The 17,501-nt window shown below is 40.2% G+C and overlaps 1 protein-coding gene across 5 annotated transcripts in view; it reads right to left on the minus strand.

The window, feature by feature from the left end:
* Positions 1–17,501, minus strand: part of LOC109041282 (lachesin) — a 300,747-nt gene that overhangs the window by 55,543 nt on the left and 227,703 nt on the right. For all 5 annotated transcript variants that reach the window (XM_072298655.1, XM_072298643.1, XM_019057573.2 and 2 more), the window contains one exon: positions 11,678–11,826. In XM_072298655.1, the coding sequence (XP_072154756.1) occupies positions 11,678–11,826 (149 nt within the window). The remainder of the gene's footprint in view (positions 1–11,677; positions 11,827–17,501) is intronic.

Here is a 17,501-nt window from a genome sequence, read left to right on the forward strand (position 1 = left end):
ACGATTACTGTTTTGCCAAGAAATTAAAAAAAAAACAAACTAGCTTTTGAGCTTCAAGTCCCTCAATATCTTGATGTTCTTAAACACTTTTAGTGTTAATTTTGCTTTGACTTGCAAGAAAAGCAAAAACGCTCATCAATTGATCTTAGCTGAGCCAAAATTCTTAAAAGGTCCGAACAAGCAAACATTTATTTTAGATCCTTTTAAATCTAATCCGAGTTCTCCGATTCGTCGATAGTAATTCAACAGTTTGGGTCTATTAACGGCTACTTATTACAGCGCACTTTCGAAATTTGCGTTAAGACTTGTGAGGAGCCGGAAATTTTCGTTAACATGGAGATACGAGAGGCTGAAGTCTTCACAGCTAATCTGTTGCGCGAAGGAATAACGCCATATGAATATACCGACGATGCAAAATTTTCTTCCATAAAATATAACATTTATGGATAACTCATAGCCATTTTTCTTTGAAAATTTTGGGGAATTTTCTTCGTAATTCAATCTAGCGTGTTTGAACATTTTAAGACTAAGAATCGATAACTTTTCTCGAATAAAAATATCTTATGGGGAGAGGTTTGGCAACATTCTGATGTTCATACGACGTTCCTTCTTAGCACAGGAGTACCTCATCTTAACTTTGTTGTAAGCTTCGCCTTGCCAGCGCTACGCTCAAAGGCCCTGAAGCAGGTAAACAGTCAAACATTATCAGTCGTTTTAATTATTGGCATTGACTCGAGTTTACGGCAGTTCTACTCGTGTTAACAGACTGACGGTAACCTGATTGAAATACTTCATTAATGAGAGGATGGTGAGGGAGGGAGGGAGGGAGGGAGGGGCGTTGAAATTTTACCGAGCCCAACTGAACCAGAATGGTAATTCGTATAGTGGTATGGTTGCGTTCAAATTAACCCACGGTTCATATCATCAATTAGGTTTCAAATCGGAGCAAACTTTAAGTTTTAGGGGAAAATAATTGCGATAGTTTTGCGCATACGTCTCATGGTCATTCAAAAATTTGTTAACTTTTTCCTTTAAAATGTCAGAGAGGTTTATCCGCACATTAACCTGAGATACCTGAAAAATCAAAGACAAGCTTTCTCAAAGTTAAACATTTTATCATAAGAACTTTGACAGTATTCGAGTGTCGAAACGACGTTTTGTCTTTAAGACGGTGAAGTTGAAGTTTACGTTCTGTCGGTAACTCATGCATCGAGGAAGCTTGCAGTCCTTGTTTGACTAAACGATGAAAATCAAACAGATTGGCAAGAACTAACATTTGCATTTTGATTTAAGTTTGAGAGGTTTTTTTTTTTACTCCTGGAGGACACTTGCGTTTATCAAGATCCACTGGTACGGAAAAAAAAGAATGGCAGTGGCAACTATACACCGAAAAAAATATTGCTAATTTAGCGCAATAGTGCATGTTAGATTACAAGGGGCGCTACTTCAGCTTTGTCCGATAATTATGCTTGATGGACTTTCTATTTTAGCATTATTTTTACTTAAATTCGAATGAAAAATGGTAGTTTTCAGGGAAAATCAGCAATTCTGTTTGACTAATTTGACAGTACTTCAGAAGTGGTAGATTGCTTTCAAGTTAGTAGATCTACTAAAAATTGTCATAAATGTGGTAATGACTGATAGAATTCCTGGGGATCACATTTAGATCGACAGTCTAGTAGCCGCTGCAATTCCATTTTATACCTGCGTATTCTGTTATCCGTAAAATCTATATACCTTTAGCTGGAAGCTCTCCACGCCACCTGCCTAAAGGTATCCAATCTAAAAGTTTTACGGCAAACTGGTATCAGCCATTCTCGGCACATGCAAATACCACACCGATTGCTTCTATAGAACGATTACTCAGAAAGATTCTAGAGATGTTAGTTGGAGCCACGAATGATGCATGAAATTCCGAATTACAGGCCGTGCGCAAGTCGATAATATTAGATAATTCTTTCATGTGGCCAACTCCGCGTCTATTAAGGTCGAGAATTATTCAAATGTATGAAAATTATTGGCCAGCACAGAAAGAGCCGCAGACTAGCCATCGACGTGTTGTGCTTCACGATGAATTGATTGATCTGCCATTTAGACCTATGGAAAGAAGTCGATCATCGGACCATACCTCAATAATCGATTCTTTACCACAGCTTCGAATGGGGAAACATCGATAGTTGATGATATACGCCTCGCCACTGAGACTGGCCACAATAGCGGACGGGCACCGAACATCTCTCTTCCTCCGACCGTGCAGTCCCCTGGAGGTTGGTTTATAATTTAGGGAAATGAAGAGTGGCAAATGCATTGTATCCGAGAATCACAGATCTGGAGATGAATGCAGGAGTTACATGAACGACTGAAATAAAAATGAAGCTACGCTCCAGCCATTGAAATGGGTGCTTTCCCCCCTTACCCCACTTTCCCCTCGTTTTTCTTTTTTCCACATTCGTTTTACACGTCATTGTTTTGACATAATACATGGCAGCAGAGTCGGGTGTGGATGAATGAGAGAGGATGAAAACCGAGGTACTTCGATGACCGCGAGTGGTCGAACAATTGAGCGGTGAGGTTGACCCTCTTGATCAATATCCGATTGAAACTTTCTGGGGAAAGACACGGACACTATATTCTAGCGCCCCGCACTCCTATTTTTCCTATGGTGTAAAAGTTATTTTTGGAAGTCACCTCTGAGATTCACTTAATGTTGAGTGATGGCTGAAGAGTTGAGCAGTTCAGCAATCCTAACGTCAAGTGCAAAAATTCGCCTAGCAAAGTATACGCCGACATTCACCAGTCATCAATCGAGAGCGAATTTTCTTTGATTCAAAATAAGATTGATCACTTTCAGAGTGCGATAGAAGATCGGCTGTATTCTGTTTCGCACCTAAAGTAGATATACGAATTAAAAGAACGGGTCTTCTATTTCAATTTAAAAGCGCGTAAACTCAAGTATTTGGCGTGGACAATAGCACGTTTTAGAATTAAATAGTTTTTTTTTTTATTACTTTTTTCCAAGGGTTTTTTTGAAAGGTTAACAGGTATTCTGCTTAAAATTTCACGAGAGAAACATGCATTGTAGTAGTTAATATCTCATTCTGCCTATCCAGCGGCATCTCTCCAGCGCACGTTAGTCACGATCATTCAGCTTAGGCAAGCCTGCTCACTTCATAAGCTGAAGGAAGACATTTCCTCCACAGTATAGCTAATAGTTAATTTATCTTAAATAATGAATTTTAAATCAGACCCTCAGATAAAAATGATCAAACATAAAGAAGAGAAGAAAAGTTTGATTCCCTCCGTCGATCAGCAGGATGATTTTTCATATGTCTCATCTATTCTGCCATGCTAAGGAAGAACGTCGTATGAGCCTTTTCGCGATGCCAAATTTCCTTTGATAAAGCGCGAATTTCTTGGTAAGCTTGCGAATTTTAATTAAAATAAAATTTTTTCTCCCAATTTTATGGTAAATTTTGTTGCCAATTTCACCTAGATTTCCTGAAAAGTTCCAACTTTCCTCAAAAATAAACATTTTATCTGAGGAGAATTGGCAACTCTCAAATGTCCATACGACGTCTTTCCCTAGCACTGCAGTATTGACCTTAACAGATACAGACTGAATTCCAATGAAAGATGTGCATCAGATCTATCAAAGTAAATAGACGAGAAAAGTAAACGACGAGGGTGAAAGGTGGCTTAATCCGTGGTTGATTCGATGTTAAAAGGGAGATTTTGGCGCACACCTCGACAAACAGGTGTCAAAAGCGGTGAGTGATGAGTAAAGAAGCTGTAAGAATCGATTACCCAATCTCTCCGGAGACAAACGGAAAAAGCGAGGACGCGGTAGCGAGGCCCGAAATCTGAGATTATTCCTTGAAACCAAAATGCTCACTGACGAGCTGCTGACAAATTGAGTCAAATTTGTTGAAAGCCGAGCTCTTGCCTCGTTGCCGCGCAATTCCAGACCTTTACGCTTAACCTTAGATACGCAGGCCAGGTCAATTTGACCACAGCGGGCTGATTGTTGAAATTGATAAACAAAGATCTATATATTTAATATCCTAAGGCCTTTTTTGGCCTCATACAGTTTGTGCTAATTCGATCTCGGAAACTACTGGACCGATTTTGCTCGGATTTGTTTTAAATGAAAGCTCTTAGGCTGTAGACGTGCCAACATTCCTTAGTTTTTCGATTTGCACGACCGACGTTGCAAAATTTACCTCGATTTGATAACGACATGCTTGCGTTTTTGACGTTGGACAGTTTGTGCTAATTCGATCTCGGAAACTACTGGACCGATTTTGCTCGGATTTGTTTTAAATGAAAGCTCTTAGGCTGTAGACGTGCCAACATTCCTTAGTTTTTCGATTTGCACGACCGACGTTGCAAAATTTACCTCGATTTGATAACGACATGCTTGCGTTTTTGACGTTGGACAGTTTGTGCTAATTCGATCTCGGAAACTACTGGACCGATTTTGCTCGGATTTGTTTTGAATGAAAGCTTTTAGGCTGTAGACGTGCCAACATTCCTTAGTTTTTCAATTTGCGCGACCGACGTTGCAAAATTTACCTCGATTTGATAACGAAATATTTTCGTCTTTGCCGCTGGACGAGTCATAAGGTTGGGGGACCTCCCACCCTCTGATTTTCCGTTTCCCTCTCCACGTAAACCCATCCCTACCTGCCGTTAGTACGTGTCACCCTTCTGCTCTGGCATGGGTCCTTTGTCAGTATCACTCCCTTTCTTATGCCGTCTGACTCGGAACACCTACTACGCATTTCCTCCGTCGAATTGCTCATAATCAGTTTTCGGTTTGTCCAGGTTTCTCAGTAGTGCGTCTAGAGTTTTGCTTTCATGATTTTATCATTATAGTTTTTTTTTACATGAAAATTACTTAATTTTGATGTGTATTTTTCAGAAGATAATTTTCCTTTTTACGGCAGCACAGGTTTTATTAATAATTAACTTTTTTACAGCAGCTCATGTGTTCTTCCAAGAGAATCGGTGATTAATGTTCACCCTTTCGCACCGTTAAATTTTCACAAAGTGTTTTGATTTTCTTTTCAAGGAGTGTTTTTTATTTTTCAAAGATGTTTCTTTTTCTAGAAGTAGGTGGTTATCATTATCAGTTTCTTATTCTTTGTTTTTGAATTTATCATTTTTTTATCATTTAAAATTTTCCTGGAAGTCCTCTAATTACTCGTAGTAGCAAAATTTGGCTCGCGAAGCGAGCCAACATTCACTCGCGGAGCGAGTGACTGGGGGTCCAGGGGGCGAAGCCACCGGCTAGCGGCGCAAGCGAGCGTAGCGAGCTGAAGCAGCTAGTATAGATAAAGAAGACAAAAGGGGTATGGAGGGATACTATCGGTGGAAGCGGGTGGTTGCAATGGACAAAGGAGGTAGTTAATAGACTAAATAACAGCAACCCATGAGAGAGCCGATGGTTAGTCCATCATTTACCCCCTTAGGCTATTAGAGCCTCCCATTTCAACCAATAGGATCGCTCCATACTCCCTATGTCTTCTTTGTCTATCGATTTGTCTATCAATTTCAACAATCAGTCCGCAGGCTTGCTACAAGACACGTGCCTCGGGAGTTGTAAAAGGCCGATGCATACGAGCTTTAGATACAGGTCTACAAATATATACTAGAACTAGAAGTCAACTTGAGAAAAAAGGGGAAAAATCCCCTGTGGTAGCGGAAAGTACCCATGTGTTTGATGTGATGATGACAATCGCTTTTTAATACTTTCTAAGCGTTGTTGGCAGTTAAACCTTTTTTTCTTAAATATAGTAATTTTTCTTCAATGTTGCACGAAAATGAACGATGTTTGAAAATAAAGAATAAAAAAACCGGTTGAATCTAAGGATACGACCGATTCCTATTACAATCATGTCTTGTCTTTGATCGACAAAAAAGGAAAAGGCAGGGGCTAGAGAGGCGCGATCATTTTGCACGCGAACTATATTTTGAATTATTTATTTATTTATTTCTTAATTTATTTTTTGGATTAATCGAAGGATACGACCAGTTTTTCACTTCATTTTCAGCAATCGGTCATTTTTGCTCGCCATCGAATAAATATGAATATATTTAAAAAATGTTGAAACGGCAACAATGCTTAAAAAATACCAAAGAGGCTATGGTCACTTTACATCATATCTATGTGTACCTCTAACACTGTTTGGCCGTAAAGCGCAAATCAATAGATTTGTTCCTTTTTTTAAAAGTTAATTAACAAATTTCAACTTGGCAACGCTGTAGCGAGGAGATAAATTGGGGGTGGGGGTGTATAAGATAACGAGTCAATGATTTTTACAATTGGTTGGTACCCTTTTTACGCCCTATACAATGGGCGGTGAGGAATAGCAGGCCAAGTTAGGTTAGGTTGGGTTAAGCAACTAAACTAACTCCGCGGTGATGCTTAGGGTATCAAGCGAAATTGAAGGCGCTTCCCTGCGCTCTCGCAGATCAGTTTTACAACTCGGGTTTTTGAACCGTAAAATTTGAACCACTGAAAGTCTGGAATGGTTTTACATGTCTGGGCTTTTTTCGTCCCAATATATTCTTTGATCATTCATCTAATTTGATATCAGCGGCTGGATTTTAAATTTATGTGGAGTTGAGTCCATTTTCTTTAAGAGATTCGTACGTAGGTTCCCTTCATGTGTACGAACCGACACAAGTTGTTTGCGATTTGGAGCATTCGTTTCCCATTACGAATTGTTTATAAATGACGTCAGGCAACCGAAGGGGGGGGGGGGTGTCTACAGGTGTGCATAGCATTTGTCAAAAATTACGTTACAGGCCCGTTAATGACAGTTAGCTGAAATTAGGGAGAGAAGGTTTGAAAATCGGAGGAATTGTAAGGCATTATTCATTGACTCTCCTCACGAGGATTTAGAGGTACATTTAAAACAGAAAAAATGGAGCACCAATTTGATTGGTTAAAACTTTGAATGGTTTTTCTAACTTTTTTTCAGCTGAAAAGTTGAAAACACCGGGCCTCTGGACTGGTTTGATTCCATATTTTCGGGCGTTTTTAACATCAAAACAGTCGTAAAACTCTCCTAGTTTGATAAAAAGTAGAGTTGTACCTTAAATTTGATTTTTCTGGCACTAAGTTCCCTTTTTTACGGACGTGATCGCATATAAATTTTACGAATCGTACAGAAACTTTATTTTTCCAAGAACCATGATTCTTTCACAAGTTTTTAAACGCGATGCATCGAGCTAACGTTACTTACGAGTCCTAAATGTTTACATGAACATTGACTGAAGCGACAGGCTTGGAAGCAATATCATGAGAATTTTTAGACCTTCTTCATGACTAATACTTGCAGAATCTCATTGTTTGTTGTTAATTTAACGAGCTTTAATACAGCGAACAATGCTGCGAGTCAGGCGGAATATTCTGCCGGTAATACACATTGCAGGACGAGGACTTTGAGAGATCCCCTGACGTTTACTAATTCCGTCTGAAGATACCTTTGAGCGTGAATCAAAAAAGTAAACACTTTTGTTTAAAAAATCGTCTGTTTTGTTGTTCCTGTAAATCTAGTTCCCTGCTAATAAAACACCGTTCCTGAATGATGGAGGACTCTCAGTTATTGAAGATTTTAGGATTAGGTTGGATTTTTTCTGACCAAAAAGAGCCTCACCAAAAAGTGGTGTTTTTTAGCCCCTTTTTTTGTACCCGAGTTGGTCAACGGGACAAGGCTCAAATGAAAGCCTATGGTAAGGCAAACTTCCATGCAAAGTTTCAACTTGAAGTGACCCCTCGTTTTGGCTGTACAGCGTTGCCAATTTTCCAGTTTCATGTGCTAAAATCAAGGATATTGGACTATTAGTCCGGTACATAAGTAGACTAGTACACCCGAGTTGGTCAACTGGACAAGGCTCAAACGAAAGCTTATGGTGAGGCAAACTTCCAGAAAAAGCTTCAACTTGAAGTGAAACCTCGTTCAGGCTGTACAGCGTTGCCAATTTTCCATTTTTATGTGCTAAAATCAAGGAATTGGCAACGCTTTACAGCCTGAACGAGGTTTCACTTCAAGTTGAAACTTTTCCTGGAAGTTTGCCTTACCATAAGCTTTCGTTTAAGCCTTGTCTCGTTGACCAACTCGGGTATACTAGTCTGTTGAACCATGATGATTCAGTATTTCGTGAGTTTAGCGCATAAAAATGAAAAATTGGCGACGCTGTACAGCCTAAACGAGGTTTCACTTCAAGTTGAAACTTTTTCTGGAAGTTTGCCTTACCATAAGCTTTCGTTTGAGCCTTGTCTTGTTGACCAACTCGGGTATACTAGTGTGTGAACCATGATGAATCCAGAATTCCTTGAGTATAGCGCATAAAAATGGAAAATTGGCAACGCTGTACAGCCTGAACGAGGTTTCACTTCAAGTTGAAACTTTTCCTGGAAGTTTGCCTTACCATAAGCTTTCGTTTGAGCCTTGTCTCGTTGACCAACTCGAGTATACTAGTCTGTTGAACCATGATGATTCAGTATTTCGTGAGTATAGCGCATAAAAATGAAAAATTGGCAACGCTGTACAGCCTAAACGAAGTTTCACTTCAAGTTGAAACTTTTTCTGGAAGTTTGCCTCACCATAAGCTTTCGTTTGAGCCTTGTCCCGTTGACCAACTCGGGTGTACTAGTCTACTTATGTACCGGACTAATAGTCCAATATCCTTGATTTTAGCACATGAAACTGGAAAATTGGCAACGCTGTACAGCCTAAACGAGGGGTCACTTCAAGTTGAAACTTTGCATGGAAGTTTGCCTTACCATAAGCTTTCATTTGAGCCTTGTCCCGTTGACCAACTCGGGTATAAAAAAAAAGGGGCTAAACTTGGCGAGGCTCTTTGGAGGGTATTGCAAAAAGAAGGTTTCAGTCTTAGAGAATCTTTCTCTGAAACTCCTCATAGACTTTGGTCAATAATTACAGGGGCAATTTTTGTTTTTACTGTAAACGAAGGTAGTGTTGAGAATGATTGATTTTTAAAATCTAAAAAATCCTAAATGATCCTCTCTTTGGACACATCACGAGACTATTGGGAAAAACAAGTAAGCACTAACAGCAAAAACTTACCGACTTTGCGTGGGTAGGACAGGTGCCAACCCAAAAACTGGGCAATGGTAATATAATTCAATTATTTTCCTAAACGCTCGCACCAGTCAATTTTTTCCGTATACCTAAATCTAACCCAAAACAAGCAGTGAACTCCAACACAATGTGTTGATAAGGCGCGTCATTAACTCGCACATATCAACCCCTTTAGTTTTCATTTACAGAGATTTCAAAATAGGCAAACAGCATAAAAAGAGAATTCACGATCCAACACTGCGAGGTCAAAGACGCACCTTGACGAGACCGTGTATTGTGAAAGTAGAAAGCTATTCGATCGAATTTAAGTTTTTTGATCTGCCTCAAGCAAAATCTTATCAGATTCTTGAAGAAAAGTGCTACGGAATAATTTAAGCGAAGAAAGGAAAAATTCTGTCGAACTCCTAGAAGATATAGTCGATTTAAAGGTATTTTGGGGCTAAAATACCCAAATCACCGGTAGTAAAAATCCCGTTATATTATTGAAAAGAAATTGACTCGATATAAATGCAATTGCATTAAATACGTCTTGATTTTGTTATTTTAAACGTCTTTCCATGCAAAGAAGTTCAACCATGTCGTTGCTTTATTCATTCATGAATTGAAAGTAAGCAATCTACATCCCGAAAATCTACTGATTTGCCGTAAAAAATTGCAGAAACTTGATATACCAGGTCGATGCACCCACTCGTTGAATTTACCAACCAATTTTGTGAGTGCAAATGTGTAAGAATCAATATGCTATAGTCATTTTGGGTGCATTTATTTTTCATGAAACAATAATAATTTCAATCCCGAAAAACCATCAATTTTCCGTATAAAATCGAAAAAATCAAAATATGTCAACTCCCCGACGTGAAAATTAGATTCTACGTATGTAAAATGTAAATACTTATGTATCGATATGCTGAACAGAACTATGTGTGGACAGTCAGAAGCCCGCGGCAACATTAATTCAACAGAAAAACTGTAAAAATTAGATAGGATTTTAGCCGCTTTGCCCGCCTCTCCTCGCTACTTACAACAAACCGTTCTTATACTCATCTCAAAATTTTTCTCAGAGCTTTGGGTTATTATCAGCTTCCATTTAAACTCCGGTTCGATGGCCGAATCGGCTGCCAAAAAAGCAAGCCACTGTTGAGGGGTTCTATGAGAAATTCGTGATATTATCGGCTCTCAGGAAATCACCCCATGGCTAAAATTGGTGGTATAAATGTTTAAGTGCTTAAAATAATCGTATTCAAGAAACTAAGGAATTAAACTATGGAGTCAATTTCTTTTTAATAATATAACGAATTTACTACCGGTGATTTAGCTATTATAGCCCCAGAATACTTTTAAAGCGCCTTTGCGTTCCAGAATCTCGACGGAATTTTTTTTTTTTTTTTTTTTTGCTTAAACGATTCAAGAAACATTGTAGTTAAAAATATAAAGATTTTTCGATTTGGACGTATGAAAAATGTTTAACTCGTTCAGGCACACCGTGTATTGTATGGAGTACTGCTGTTATTCGACCGTTGTCTTCAGGTCAAAATTCTTACAAAGAAGCCCCTTGCAAGAGGCAAATTTTTTGTAATTTCTCCCAGTTTTTTCAGCGTTAGGTATATAAATGAATTGTTTGTCAAATTTTGAGGTCAATTATATTTAATTGTAATTTATACTTTCTTTTTTTCCCCTTCATTTTATTTTTCGTATCGAGGAGTCGAGGTTTTGTTGATTTCTTCGGATTTCGATTACTGTAACTTCTCTTCTATTCGGCCGATTTTTATGAATGAGGTCTCTTTTTATTTGTGTTTTAACGGAGAGTAAGGAAAAAATTGCTAAATACATGCGAAACAATTTTTTTTGAAAATTGGATGAATCCTAGCGTGACGGTGAAATGGTTAATGAAGCGTGAGTAATTGGGGTACGGGTATCGGCCGCGTTGGGACCCAAGGCCCATTGTTCTTCGTGACGCCGACGCAGTGATCAGGAGCGTGGGGACGAGAGGGCTTAGTGGACTCCTGTATGAGCCACGTTTAGCAAATGGTCTAATGAGTCTCGAGGCTCATCACAGATTGCACTTACCACTATCCTGGTGGCCCCGGCTATCAGAGCAAGGAGTACCAACTTTTGAAAAGGATAACAGTGTTGTGGAGATATGTCAAAGCAACGTTGTGAACAAAACGGAGTGAGTGAAATTCTCATTCAAGGAGTGCCGAACTGGTCAGCCATCCTCGAATCAGTTCGCTTGCTTCCGCTTATATATGCATATTTTAAATCAGCGCGCCCCATTCTAAGGTTTTTTTAAAAAAAACCAAGAAACGTAGACTCTTGGTATTCATTACACATAAACTAGCGAGCCCCAGAATGAGAAACAAATTTTAATCATTATTATTGACGGATTAGTAAACTTTTTACACGCTTTGGAAAATCTCAGAAGTTCGCGGTAGTCACTTTTCGGTAAGGAACTAGGGGACTCGGTTATTGTATCGAGGGGGGGGTCGAAACGATCGCAAAGGCGGTATACTACGTATACGCGCCAAAAAAGTGACTAAAAAGAGGGAAAAAATTGTCAAGCTCACCTGATAGTCGCACGGTTCCATCAGCTCTGCCGAGAGAATTGGTCGACAGGCAGACGTAAGGACCTAGATCTGCAGCGCTTATCCTTCGCAGCGTAAGTCGCAAATTCACTTTGTAGCTCGATCTTGTCTCTTCTACAGCATACTTAGGCCTGCAACATAAATAATGGAATAATGAAGGACACAATATGGTGCGGGAAGGAAAATACCTCCTTTGCGACAGCTAGATTTCAAACACAGATTCAAGTAACGGGCGTCTAGTCATTTGCATTTTACTCCATTACACCAGTTTTTGCAACACAGCAAAACCGATATACTCTAGTTCAGCTGATTCATAAATACACTAGGCACGTAAAGACAGCTCTTAAAAGTCACATTTTTGGTTAAAAATCAATTTCATGGATTTTCAGAAATAATGATTTTACACAAAAAAGGAGGCACTCATTTCGTCACCTTCCAGGCAAAGTATCACAAGCGCCATGCGACGTTTAAAAATTTCCGCCGCCATTTTATTTTTTTTACAGAGAAAGTGTTCAACGAAGCTGTCCGAAAATTTCACTGAATTTTCTTTGTGCTGCCGATAAAATTTAGTGAAATTTCCAAACAGATTCAACCAACAATTTCTCAGTAAAGAAATAAAATGGCGGCGGAAATTTTTAAACGTCACATGGCGCTTGTGATACTTTGCCTGGAAGGTGACGATTTATTATCGAAGATGTTTCAGTTTTTCCGGTTCAGTTAGACGGCACGGCATTTGAGCAGTAGACACAAAATGAATGAAAATATCAACTTCATGGGGGTGAGACATTTATTAGAAATATTAAGATTTCCCTCGGTGGTATTCCTGGAGGCGCATCATGGTAATTAAATTCAAACTTTTGACGTTCCTCGAGTGAGTGTCCATGAGGAAGGATTTGACAATTGATGTAGTATATTTTAGAACTGACAAGGTATATGTTGGCTTCTGTTGTTGCTTTCGATCCAATATTTACTGGAGGATGAGTTGGAAAATTGGAGATTCGATAAATCTCGGAATTTTTTAAGACTAAGAACATGAAAAAAATTTGAAGGTTGATTTAGCATTTATATTGTTAAAAAACGTCTGACAAGTTTCAAATGCTGATTTTACATTTAAAAAGTGCTAGCTTAACTGCACCCATAGTAAAATGAACAAATTAGAATGTGGAGTTAGTATTTCTGTATTGTAAAATCAGCATTTGAAACTTGACGGATTTTTTTTTTATGATTTAAATGTAAAATCCACATTTGATTCCCGCGAAGACAATACCTGAGGAGATAAAAAGCCATCCTTATTTATTTAAGCTCGTGTAAGAGTAAAGTAAGTCACAATATTTTCAAAGCTTTACTCAACGTTTGAGTCAACTCCTTTCCTTACTTCACTTTCCGATTTTGTGGAAAGTCTAGATTCGGATTCCTGTAAAAATTGGCAACAGTTTCCTAGTGTTCCACCTATTTCCCGCGTTTTTGAGCACCCAACCTCCCACTCACTTTGTTCTGGGTGAAGCAGGTCAAACGTATGCGCGGAACAAGTATGCGGCTGTGAACTCGTTTTTTCGGTAACGGCAACGTTGTCAGACTCCACGTCGAAGTTCGTAATTCAATACAATGCACGAGAGCAGCTGACGTGTCATCTGGCAACGCTCGACAGATCCCTCCGGCCCGGCCGAAACGAAACTCATTCATCCTCAAAAGCAGGTTTGGAATCTCTTTCAGCTTGTTCAGAGCGGGCGCGCGCTCGACGAGTAGATCAAAGTGACAAAAGTTGCAAAAGAGGGAACACTGGAAGTGAGCAGCCCGGAAAATGGGGAACGCAGAATGGAACCAAAAGAATGGTGCAATGTGAACGCGAGAGGCCCTTCATACGGAATAGTCTGATACTCCCCTGCATAAAATTCAATAACTCAAAAATAACGTTGTATTTTACAGCACCGTAAGAAGGAGATGGACGGCTTACTCTCTATGACATAATGGCGGGTTCTTTTCGGTGGGAGAACAACAATAAAAAGTTTCAGTTCTTACTTATTGCCCAGCGAAAAAAAAAAATCTAAGAATTTATAACCAGCGCCGAATTGATTGGAATTGTGTGCGATGTCCTTTGACTTCTTCAGGGTGTCTAGTATTTTTTCATTTTGAAAAATCCTGATATTTTCCTAATATTTCATGAAAAATTCCTGATTTTTTCATGTTGAAAATTCCTGATATTTTCCTGATTTTTCTCGACTCCTGGCACGGTAGGCAAATAGCAGTAAGACTTTCTCCGCTGAGGAGATTTGCGTAAGAAAAATTCCTGATAAAACGTCCGATTCTCCGATTTTCCTGATTTTTTTTTCCTGATCGGCCGAAATTCCTGATATTTTCCGGTTTTTCCTGATGCTGGACACCCTGTTCTTTGACATTTTGGTTTTCGACTAGGTATGCTTTCTGCGAGTCAATGTAAAATATAGATATTTGATGAGCCAATCTGTCAACGTCGCGGCCGTTGGAGGCGGTCAGTGTCACGCGGGTGGCATCGCGCGGACCGTCCCGGGCGTAGAGATCCCATTAGCCGGCGCTGGCGATATCTGACCGATGATTAGTGGCCGGCTCGTCGCGAGCAGGGTTCGCGGTTGAATGCCGTCGTTTGCCGTCTCCGCGAGTAAATAATGGGAGCGTGCCACCCGACTGCCTACTCGTCGCGAGCCTCCACCGCGGTGGGCGGCGGTCATTTCCGCGAGGAACTGAAAAAGGGGCTGGAAATCGGCGATCATTTCCGCAAATTATTTCATGACAATTTTTGTTACCATTTGGAGGAGTTGGCAACGTCGGCAAACCTGAAACTATCCCCTAAATAAACATTAATGTACTCACCCATTGATTCAAGAAGATTCAAGAAGAAGACTGTGATTTGAAGTAGCAAAAGAAGATACAAGAGGTCGGTTGACAAAAAGTCACATTTTAAGTCGAAAACTTTAAACTTTCTTCCCGTGAAATCGGTATCCCATAAACTTCAGGTACCTCAAGCGAGCCGTTTCAGAGCCTCCTTCTAATGCTTCTTTGCATGTATTCCATGCCTGGATGGATGTTGCAAGTCGATCGGCGGTTTCTTTCCGGATAACATTTGTAGATTGCTTCTTGATTGAGTTAATTTTTGTCATTGTGAGAGCTTGCGTTTCTAGTAAAACTTGCGTGACACTATGAATTGAAGGCCGATGGTAAAAATTTTTATTGTAATTGCTATGGAAGGATTCAGGTCCATTGGTCGTTCTTGGCCCATCAGAGGGGGGGCCTGCCCACATGCTAGGAGGAAACAGTGCCGCCTCGTCTATGTACGTTTCTAAGACATAATCGGAAAAATCAGATGGCACTTGGGGGGGGTGCAATCGATAGTAAATCAACGAAACCTGCTTCTATTTCAGTAGGCGGTAAATATGGCAGGCCAAAAAAATATTTCAAATATTTGCCCACTTCAGAATCTGGCGTATTATATTCTCTAAGAAGGAACTTGTTTTGCTGAATATGTTTAAACCAATTCCTGAGCTAAAATGAAAGGTGCAGACACAATATAAGCAATCCGGAAACATTGCTAGTACGGCATTATGAGCAGCTTTCCTCAAAGTCAGCGTAAAAGTGGTGAAAAAGCAGCAAGTTTTACACTGTTAATTGTTCGCATATGCCAAACAACCGTCGCCACACTTTAAATTGTAAGTGGCCTCCGTTTTATTTTCAAGGAAGCAAAAAGCAACAGGAACGTAAAATTTTTGAACGTAAACATGTATAGTATATATTGCGTGAAGTGTTTAGGGGCGAAAGAAAAGGTTTCCATCTGCAAAGGCATCGTGCAGCTACTCAAAAGTTCATGTTTTCGGTGTACAATGTAAAATTACTATGGTGTTCGGTTGTCGTGAACAAAACAAAACTGTTCCTTTTGAAACAAAAATTTGTTCCTGTTGTCAAATAATTGTTTGATACTTCGTTTCTACTCACCTGTAAAGGTTCTTTCGTTAATTTTTCTTCGTTTCCTGTACATACTTGCCGTAATGACTCTATGGTGCTGAATTCCACTGCGTCAGTCCCCCTCTGCCAATAAATTCCTACCGATTAAGGCAGACGTTTTCTCTCTGATGTTTTTCGTCGCTTTTCTTTTTAAAGTTTACTTAAATTTCTGTCTCGTTATTTCATCATCAGAATATTGGTGATTTGGTGCAGAAAGTTCGTTCTTAACTTCCAAAACATGTTCGCGGGATTTATCAACTAAAAACACTGTACCTAACAACTTTTCATCGTATCAACCGATACCGCACATTTCCGTTCTTAGTAACATTTTGCTTGACACAATTTGTAAATTTTCAATTACTATGCAATTTCGCCTCGCGTACTAACGTACTTTTCCCGAATTGAACATCCATCCCCGCCACACGCAGTCACGCATGACTTGATACCCAACTGATCAGTTTCATTCCGAGAGAGCGGTCAGTCGGTGTCGCACCTTTCATTCATTTCTTTATTCAGTGCAGCGCGATGCGACATGTGATGCGGCAAAACCTCCTCTAGACATTCCAAACAATTAGAGTTGCCACACGATGTGCATATTCATTTTTTTGCACTGCGGAACGATCGATGATTTCCTAGCGGAAATGATCGCCGATTTCCAGCCCCTTTTTCAGTTACTCGCGGAAATGATCGACGCCCACTGCGGTCTACCGCCGCTGCCGCATCGGAATAGGATGTAACGCACACTCCGTCACGTTACTGGACGCGAGAAACCAGAGAGTATGGAAGGTTAGAGGCCCGACTGGATAGGGTAGAATTGAAACAGAAGTTGAGCCTAGAGTCCCTTTAAACTGAGAGTCAAGACAATTCGGCTCATGGATGTCACAAACGGGAATAAAGATACAGAAATTGAACGTTTTTCGTAATCTTAGATCGGCCCATTCTCAAATGCCTTTCTCCGTTCCTCCTCTCACTCCGTTTGTTCCTTGCCGAACCCGTAATTCCCTGGTCCATTCCAGATTATAATCTTTGCAATTGGTGAAAATGTAATCTTTATTCCCGTTTGTGACACTGTGGAGGCCTAAAATACGGGAACCAATCAGAAATGGATTCAAATTGTCTTGACTCTCAGTATAAAGGGACTCTAGTTGAGCCGTCAGCAAGAAGTTGCGTACGTTGGCACAAGAGTGCGCGGCGAGCGGGATTCCCATAAACTATACTGCGCTGATTGGCCAAGCGAGAGTTGCGGACGGACGATGTATGAAAAATTGCCTACGTGAGGGTGGTCCGGCAGCAACATACCCGCCGCCAGTCGCTGGAAAACAATAGAAAATAGTAGTTGCGTACGTCGCCAGCGAGCGCGCTGCGAGCGCTTCTGTTTCAATTACCTAGCATTGAGTCGGGTCTCTAACCTTCAATACTCTCTGCGAGAAACGCTGGAGTGAGTAACCATGAGAGCACTGCCGGTACAGAGAACTACAAAGCAAATGCCGTCATGCAACTATTCGAACACGTGGAGCATGCTAGGAGGTATCATCCGAGTTTGAAGGCGTTTTAAATTCAGGACGTTCCGCGTCAAACTACACTGAACAAAATCGTTCTGTTCACAGGGCTCTCGCACTTTCTTCGTTACAGCTACAGAAGTTTCCGTTATGAGGACAGGATACTCTGTACCCACGACCGAAGTTCTGTTCTTCCAACAGAAAAGTTCTGTAAGTATAACAAAGAAAGTGCAGGTGCAAGGGCCGGTCTTACCGACTTGCCGCCTGCAAGCTGCAGCTGCCTGTATTTTTCCGCCCCCTTCTCATTCGTTAAGTGAACGTGCCGGTGGGGGAGG

This window comes from Bemisia tabaci, chromosome 1, assembly GCF_918797505.1.
Source record: "Bemisia tabaci chromosome 1, PGI_BMITA_v3".
NCBI classification, from domain to species: Eukaryota; Metazoa; Arthropoda; class Insecta; order Hemiptera; family Aleyrodidae; genus Bemisia; species Bemisia tabaci.